The sequence below is a fragment of the Cebidichthys violaceus genome, unplaced genomic scaffold (assembly GCF_023349555.1).
Source record: "Cebidichthys violaceus isolate CVI_PGR_0920_01 unplaced genomic scaffold, fCebVio1.0.p SCAF_2, whole genome shotgun sequence".
Lineage (NCBI taxonomy): Eukaryota > Metazoa > Chordata > Actinopteri > Perciformes > Stichaeidae > Cebidichthys > Cebidichthys violaceus.
The window spans coordinates 15,476,059-15,485,544 of record NW_027176372.1 but is presented as its reverse complement, the minus strand read 5'-3'; the positions used below and the strand labels follow the sequence as shown (position 1 = coordinate 15,485,544).

Below are 9,486 nucleotides of genomic sequence, written 5' to 3'. Positions count from 1 at the left end.
GGCCTGAAAATGCAGTGAATGTATTTATCATTTTTTGTATTTTCTTAAACCTAAATATCCCTCAATTGTTCTCTCTCTTATTAGGCACATAAACACAACAGTTACCTTTAAGCTACATGCTACAATAAATTATTTCACTTATTATGGGGGAAGCTACCTATTTTCTTCTGTCTCGATTTTCTTCTAAAATTGCATAACTAATTGAAAGTTAAATACAAAATAAGAGTATAGGATGGTCACCCACCTGGTGAGGTATAATTACTGAATCATCTGTGTTATTTATATTATCATACAACAGAGATTCTTACTTGCTGCCCCTTTAAGGAAGCCATATGTTTGATGAATCTGCTGCAGAGGTCCATCCTGTTTCTTTGTTTCTTAAGTGTCTTCTGTCCATGTTTCAGGGACTTTGCCTACGTGGCGAGAGACAAGAACACGCGAGTGCTGAAGTGCCACGTGTTCCGATGTGATACTCCTGCCGCAGCCATCGCGACAAGTCTCCACGAAATCTGCTCTAAGGTGGGTCTCATTACCGTTGTCGACTCTGCATGAATGAGCTTGTCTGCTGCTCTGAAACAAGCTATGAAGCTTTAATCAGGGTGACTATTGAAGAGAGAAGAAATCCTCTTTTCTACTGTTACTGTTATCCAGAGGTACTTTTTAAGGTTGTAACTTAGATACTACTCCTACGTGCATGTTATAAAAAAAGAAACTAATAGGAGTGCATAACACATTTGCAGCAACATTTCTGTTATCTTTTACTAGAGAAGTAAGAGCTGAGGAGAGAGATAGAAGGACATTTTAAGAGCCTTTATAGCGAGGAGAGGAGATAAGATTTAGGTTACAGAGCGAGAAAAGAGTTTTCAGCATGTGTGTGTGTGTGTGTGTGTGTGTGTGTGTGTGTGTGTGTGTGTGTGTGTGTGTGTTTCTAAATCTAATACCAAATACCTGGTAAATTCAATATGATAACAAGATTTTACGCATTGATGATAATCACATAACCCTAATCCATCAAAAGCTAGGCATCATGCACGGTGGATTATTGGATGCAGGAAACATTTTTTTCAGATTGGCAGCGGCTGGATGTTCCACAAACAGATGCGGTTGTGAAACGTCTATTCTCAGCACGAAGGCTAAGACCCAATTTCCACCGAAATACCAACAACTCACCAAGCACTGCTTCATCTGAATGAACCTCCTACTTGCACCTCACCTGCACCTCACCTCCCACATGTGCACTGTGCTCACTGTACCGGGCACCATAATGCCACAAAGGCAAGCAAAGCAAACATCTAGTGAGCACTGGTCGCCACAAAAAGAGGGCCCGGAGTTTCAAATGTCAAACATGACTCTGCGAGTATTCCAAAACATACAGTAGTCATTTGGGCCTGTTGGGGATCAGTTTGATGTATTCGACGATTGCCCCTGACGCTCAGCAGAAGCATTTACATATCCACAGACTGATTCATAGTATAGTATGTCCAGAGTTATGTATATTTTGTCACAGTATAGTAAGCCATAAAGCATTGTATAATACAGTATGAAATCAAAAATACCTTAAAAGGCATAGTATAGTATGTTATACAAATGTTATAGTATATAATTCCATAGAAAATGCCATAAAAGAGTCATATTACAGTATGTCATACAAAATGTTGCAAAAAACAGAAAAAAAACTAAAACAGTGGCACAACAATATATTTTGATATCCATTAAAATCAAATACACATAAATAGAATTAAGAAGTTAATTTGAAAGATGTATGCACGTTTGGAATAATGGATTAAAGTTAAGATTTAGAAGCATATGGAATACATAGCAATATTATGTGATGTTAAATAATAATTGATATATCAGTCTTATGATTTCTTGTAATGTAAATTGTAATTCTTTGGATTTGTGTGATGCACCAATGTGGTGTGATATGGCTCACATAGCCTTCTGTCATCAGACCAGTGTGACCTTGTAAAGGAGGAATCTACCTGGAGCGACAGATCAGTTACCTTAGAGGCTATTGACCCATTTAAACAGGAATGGGTTTTTTCCCATTTATTTTATCTTCTCTGCTACCCTGAATTGAGTGTGAATCGTCGGTTCTGTATTTCTATGTATATGTGACCATGACTCTTCACACAGCCTATTTTAAACACAGTGGTAGTTTTCTCTTTACTGCAGCGGAGAAACTTGGTGACCTGAGTCTTGCAGCTGTGCAGCACACTGAGCGGGTTTCCTTTGTGTGTGTGTGTGTGTGTGTGTGTGTGTGTGTGAGAGAGAGAGAGAGAGAGAGAGAGAGAGAGAGAGAGAGAGAGAGAGAGAGAGAGAGTGAGAGTGTGTTTATGTGCATGTGTCTTCTTCTTGCATGTTCCCCTGTGAGCAGAATTGCAGACTCACCATAGACTTTGATTAATGACACCTACAATTAATCAAGTATCTGTAGCAAGAAGAGTGCAGCAGCTCAGTGCAGGGGCCATGCAGACTATTCAACACTTTTTAAAGAGTGTGTGCACTGCAGCAGAAGAGCAGAAGCAAAGAAAAGAGAGAAAGAAGCCATTTTTTTTAGAAGGGTGAATTTAGATATACCATTTTTAAGGGAGGGTTTTAAAGGATAAGGCTGTTAATCTTTAATATTTTTCTTATTGTCCTCAAATTCCATGACAACAACAAAAACGGACAATGAAATGATATTCGAACAAGTATTACCTGTGAAGTAAAAGCCAGAAACAGCTTATTCCTCTGTGCTATCAAGCTCCATAATTGTCCAACAACTATTGAGAACACATCAGTAAGCTACACCGTTGCATTGGGAGACATGTTCCTTCAATATGATTAAGACCTGCCCTGTACAGTAGTTAACTCTGTTCCAATCCACTAACTCCGTGACTATAGCGCACCAAATGGCTGATAATAGTCCCCAGTAAATACACAGTTTACTCCTGTTTGAGTAACATTAGCTAACAACTACAGAGCCAAGCTGTTTGAGGAAATTACCCTTTTGCCAAAATTCAAGTATATGTGACCCTTTTTTAAAGATTTGCAAATATATTAATGTTGGAAAGGTATTGAGAAAAGAGAGGGTTTGGAATTTCCATTGGAGTTGTTGACAGCAAAACCATAGAATTTCTATAGAATGTCTTATCATTACATTGTGTTATTAACTCTTTGCTGCAAAATGGGTTTTTTTATGCTTATTTTATATCAACCATATCTTTCTTTCTGTCTTCCCAATTCCCATTCTGATCGCTTTCCTGTTCTCTCTTTTTTTTTTTTCTTACCCTCTTGTCTTCTCTTTCTTTCCCCTCCTTTCCCCTCTAGATTATGGCTGAAAGGAAAAGTGCCAAAGCTGCAGCTGGCAGCTCCTCCCAGACCGGCTCCGATGTACCCCTACAAGGTACACACACACACACACACACACACACACACACACACACACACACACACACACACACACACACACATGCGCACAAATCTTTTTCTTTGAATCTTGTTCTTTTGTAGTTCCCTCATGAGAGAATTGGATTTGTCAGCCATGTGCTATCTTCCCTGCCGTGGTGTCTTGTCTCACATTACAGCAATTCTCCACATCTAAAACCGTATATATGTGTTTTCTTAAAAATGACCTTATCGCCGCAGGAGCGACTGTGAACATTTGCTAACAAAAAAGGTAGCGGTGTTTGGTTCAATTACACACAGATAATGCTGACTTCAGAACAACTCCTCGCTCCACAATCACTGAGCTTTATCCTCCCAGCGCTAATTCTATTCACCGTTTCCTATTTTGCGAAGTCCCTCCGCTGAGTTCCTCTCAGTCCCAAGTAATTATAGGAAGAAAGAAAGAAAAAAAGCGCCAGCACAATTCATCCTCTGCTGTATCTTCAGCTGGGGTGTGTATCTGCTGAGCATGAGGGAAAGGAGCTCCAGCATCAGAATATAAAAGAACTATATCGGCTCTTTACTTACAGAGGAAGTCGACCTCATTAAATCCCAATTAGTGTTTCTTTCAGACGAGGCCTGGTGCTCCACGGCGCCCATCACAACCACAGGATCAAAGAACATATTGGTGAAACATCCCTCACATCTTTTAAAGCTATTACTTGCTTGAATTATTAGTTTTTTAACTGAAAAACCAGTTGGTGCCCAGTAAGAGGCGTCCTTACAGTGGATAGACCATCCAGTGAGCTCGAGAGGTCCATTCACTGCAAAGCCAGTGGATGGAAAACAGTTTTTGTTCTCGTCTGGATTAGATCTCTTCGGGGTGGCTGGGAGTGTGCACGATCGTCTGTTGGGACACATTTTAGGAGATTAGCGCCCAATGATTTGGGATGGGCGCCAACCCCAGGATAATGGCCGTGCTGTCCTCATCGAATCTGGCCTGTCTGAGCTTGACTTTAAATATGGAATTAATGTACGAAAACCCCGTATTCATCATTTATTTAACGACTGTTTTCAGAGCTTTAGCAGTTCATACTGAATGAGTAAGATATTAGGGCCTCTAACTTTTTCATGGAGTACACTGATGAGGTGAATCCAGGTAAAAGCCATTTTCCCTGATTGATTTCCCTCATTCAGTCCATAGCGATCACATGATGAATTGATAATCTCTGTACTCAGTAATTAAGATGTGGATTGTGCAAAATGGGATGAAACTCACAAAAAAGGGGGAAAATGCCGTATGTTGGCTGGTTTATCTCTTTTTAAAGTTTAACTTATCTGACCTCCAGTGGTTTAACTTCTCACCTAGCTGAGGTGAAGTGCAGGTGACATCACTGTTGATTGGGTGTGGTGACAGAGGGGTCATCAAAACACTGCTTCTCAGCCTGCTCTTCGGTTACTATTTTAAGTCATTATGTAATTTTTTTTAAATGATTATAGCATCTTTCAAATTATTCACAGATTTTTCTGTGCTCTCATCTCACAATTTTCAAATTATACACATAGTGGCATTTATAGGTGCAATTTGTAATACGTCTTTGTATCTGGCCTTTTGATATTCAACATTGCATTCAAAATATATTATGGGGATTTTGAGTGCAGACAAACGTACCTGACCGCACTTGAACCAGAAACATTGCAGCACATGGTCAACACATTAAACTCCAAATCAAAGTTTTCATATAACAGTTACATATATAGTTACAGATATATTTACATTACAGATGTTAATTGTATAAATAAATGCCTTCTTTACCCACTGAAATAAATTCAATAATAATGATCATTTCATTATGACTCAATACAATCCTTAATTCCATGTTGCAATAGGGCCTGCTTTTTTAAAACCATGTTGACTATAGCGATACAGCAAATATTGAATAATTAATGTAACTATTTTGACAGGGATGCTTGTGCCCTTTTTAGTATTGTGCAGAATTTTTATAATTTTGTCTATTAGCACATTAGATGTTTAACAATCTTTAAACTGTGCAGTTAAGCATTTAACCACTTTTAGCACTTGGCATTTACCATGTCAGAAGTCATCTCAAGCTTACACAGCTAATTGCACGGTGTGTTAATTATCATGAAATCCTGAGGGTAAATGATGTTAACTTCTGTGCTAATTGAGATGCAGGTGATGATCATCCTCATTCACCCATCCTGTCTGCCTACAGGCCAGTGTAAACAGGCACAGCTTGATTTTTATGCATTTTTATGAAAATATTTTTCATGGCCTAATCATGTCAGCAGCACACTAAAATATTAAAATATTCACAAGTGTTTGTTTGTATCTTAAGTTCAAGCCAATTATCATGTGTGGACTGTACTTTTGGAGCTGTGTGTTAGATGTTGTCGTGTAGTAAAATTCCCTACGGGGGGTCAGTGCGTGTGCGTTTTAATGTGTGTGTGTTTTCTTTATCTGCAGAGTTTCCCATGCCAAAGACTGAGTTGGTGCAGAAGTTCCATGTGCTGTATCTGGGTATGACATCTGTCTCTCGCCCCATAGGTAAATCTGAACTAATGCTAAAAAGCACATATCATAATAACACATCATGCACTTGTCTCACTGTTCAGGCTCTCCTGTGTTTTGTCCTCAGGTATGGACATCATAAATGGGGCCATAGAAAGTCTGGTGTCCTCCACAGGCAAAGAGGACTGGACTCCTGTCATACTGAGTATTGCTGACACCACTCTGGCTGTCATCAAAGAAAAGGCAAGGGACCTTTAGTTGATGTCCTGAGGAGTAACAGATGAATTCAAGATGTGCATGTGCTCGTAGATTAGAGAGAAAGATCTAACAGAGCCGAGTTTGACATAGATTTAATTCTCCTCTTGGCTGTGTGTGCAGGAAGAGGAAGAAGAGGTGTTGGTGGAGTGTCGAGTTCGTTTCTTGTCCTTCATGGGCGTGGGACGAGATGTGCACTCGTTTGCCTTCGTTATGGACACTGGGAGCCAGCATTTCCAGTGTCATGCGTTCTGGTGCGACCCCAACGCAGGCAATGTGTCTGAGGCTGTGCAGGCAGCATGCGTGGTAAGGTCAAATTTCTTTTCTTATGAAATTATGATGATGTGTTGTCACTATTATGAAATGAATATTCAAAGGTTTTGTATTTAAAGGAATAGTTCTGCATTGTGTAAAACTAGTGTAGTGTTGTTGAGAACCGCTCATCGCTCGTTGACTCCAAGAGTTTGGTGATAACTTAAGTATATTCAGCATCCAGAAGCAAATGTGAAATGCAGTCAATGAGCTGTGGCCTTTAAAAGTGTGCTGCGGAGGACATGCTCGACTGAGTCTGCAGAGCCCTGAAGCTCCACCTCCACTGCTATACAGCACTATCGCTTGTTTTTATTTAAAGTTCGTTGATAATAAACGTGTAGTGTGTCCAAATTACACCAACTTCAACACTGCACATCCTTAAGTGTGATTTAAAGTTAAATACTATAATTTTCTATTCCTTTTTATAGTATTTCAAAAAAAGTTAAAAAAAACTCATAGTATGTCAAAAAAAGGCATAAAAGCATACAATACTATGACTTTTTTCGACATAATATTCAATTACTTTTTGTTGATATACTATACTATGAATTTCTATGAACTTCTTTCGACATATTATACTATTACATTCTTTGACTGGTTTCGACATGCTATACTATGACCTTTTTATGCTATTGTTCTATAAACTATATTATGACATTTTTAAGACTTTTTTATGACCTTTGTTGACATATTATACCATGACTTTTTTTAACATACTATATTATGACATTTTTCACCCTTTTCGACATAATATACTATGACTTTTTAAAAAAGAATTGGACATATACTATATGATTACTTTTTATGATTTTGTTCAATATACTAACTATACTATGACTTTTTTATGAATTTTGTTGACATATTATACAATTACTTTTTTGATGTACTATTGCATGACTTTCTATGAACTTTCTTCTACATACTATACTATTTACTATAGTATAGTACTAAAACAGCAAATAAGTGAATATCCTAAATTTATCATTGTAATATTCCTTAATTAAATGACCTTAAAACTGCAGGTAAAATACATCTTGCATATATTATATTTTCTTTTAACCCCAAAATCAAATGATAAAAACTAAATTAATCCATATCCTCCTCTTTCTCAGCTGCGGTACCAGAAGTGTCTGGTGGCACGGCCACCCTCCCAACGTGCCGGCTCCTCTTCCTCACCCTCTGCGGACACGGTGACCCGCCGGGTGACCACCAGTGTGAAACGTGGAGTCCTGTCTCTCATAGACACTCTGAAACCCAAGAAACAGCCGTCTGAACTCCCCCAGCAATGACCGCCACGAGTGACCACAGCACCCTCCCAGCCGCTGCTGGACGCCACTCACACACTATCGCCACAGCAACACCTAATCAGTACCAGCCATGGTAAACAACGATGTACATATATGTTAACAAACACCACCGCAGATGAAGGGAAGAAGAGCGATCCTCCAGTAGGCCTGATGATAAAAAAAAAAAATGACAAGAAAACTCATGGCTTTCATGAGGCAGAATGGAAAATCTGGGAGTACTGGTTGATCTTTGAACGCCGCTGTGTCTGAGTGGGAACCACCTGCAGGCTCCATTGGCCTTCACTGTATGTGGATTTCTGGGCTGGATTGATTACTTGATCAAGCACTCTACAGACAGAATTCAGGATAACCCAGAATAAAAAGACACAATTTCTGTGTGGTTTATGGAACCACTCATTGGTTTACTCCATTTTCTTTCATGCTCTGTCTGCTCCTGTAAAAACCATCATCAGCACAGTAAGAGCACCTGGACTGGACGCCTGAGACGACAAGCTACAGGAGCCTTCCAGGACAGAAAAGGTGTCAACTTGCTGTCGTGGGATTTTAACAGGTGAATAAGAAAAGAAACCAAGACCAGAAAGACGAGACCTGCTAACACGCTCCCTCCCACCTAAATGGCATCACTTCGATGTGTGTCAGACTTGAAACAAGCTCAAACTTAACATCTCCTTTGAGGATGAATGAAGTGATTGTAATGATAAAGTGTATGTAAATGATTGTATGTAGGAAGAGAGAATGTAGGGCACAAAATGTGTAGATATGAGGGAGAGATGAAGTGTTGGTGACAGAAAATGGGACAGATGTGGGCTTTGTTTTGCATGTTTTCGTGATGAGATGTGTTTTATGTTGAGTTAATAAGGGTCTCAGTAAGAAGAGTGGTGAACACACAAAGAATAGATGCTCTTAGCACAAGTCATTTCATCATAACCATTACTGCATTTAAACTGGCACAAAAAAATCTGGCCTATTTCTGACCCATACCTGAATAAAATGTTACTCTCTACCCCATTTACAGAATCACAATTTAGGATTGTCAGTCAGATTTTTACATTCTGTTTCTTGATGGATGAGTAGATCAGCAAAAGAAAGGTAACAGTTTTTAATGTATCTTAACAAACTTTTCGTTTGTTAAGATTGTACTTTTTTTGCATAGATTATAGAAAAACTGAGTTTAAAAGCTCAAGAATGTTACATTGCCTATGTTCAAACTTTACAATTTCCTCAGGAATCTTTATGCATACACTCAAGATTTATGTGTTAGCAAGAAATTCCAATTCCAGGCTTGGTCTGGCAGATGTTAGGCATTGAAGGCTATATGAGCAGTGGTACATAATAGTGTTTGCCTTTCTTGGACAGCATGGAAAAGATCAAATCGGTGCCATACAGTAAGGGTTAACTACATTTCCTTTTCTTCAGTAAACCAACAAGTCTACTCCCACTCACAAACAAAATATACACACACAAATACGCACATAGAGGAGTAAAAAAAAAAAGGCTGCTGTCACTGCTAATAAAACCTTTACACTGCTCCTATGGCTCATATCCACAACCTGCACTCCACATGAACTCTGTGAATGCAGTCTGATCTAAATGAGAAAAAAAAAACAGACAAACACACACACACACACACACACACACTCAAAAACAAACAAGAAAGATGCTGTAACTCATTTCAGTTCTGTTCTTCACTCATCTCTACACCATGTAAAT

General features: G+C 38.9%; 1 protein-coding gene across 8 annotated transcripts in view; it reads left to right on the top strand.

The window, feature by feature from the left end:
- Positions 1 to 9,411, top strand: part of LOC137875472 (amyloid beta precursor protein binding family B member 2) — a 35,205-nt gene extending 25,794 nt beyond the window's left edge. For all 8 annotated transcript variants that reach the window (XM_068714708.1, XM_068714706.1, XM_068714704.1 and 5 more), the window contains 6 exons: positions 405 to 519; positions 3,313 to 3,388; positions 5,858 to 5,938; positions 6,030 to 6,145; positions 6,281 to 6,463; positions 7,582 to 9,411. In XM_068714708.1, coding sequence (XP_068570809.1) covers positions 405 to 519; positions 3,313 to 3,388; positions 5,858 to 5,938; positions 6,030 to 6,145; positions 6,281 to 6,463; positions 7,582 to 7,758 — 748 coding nt within the window. In that variant the 3' untranslated portion in view covers positions 7,759 to 9,411. The remainder of the gene's footprint in view (positions 1 to 404; positions 520 to 3,312; positions 3,389 to 5,857; positions 5,939 to 6,029; positions 6,146 to 6,280; positions 6,464 to 7,581) is intronic.
- Positions 9,412 to 9,486: the final 75 nt, after the last annotated feature.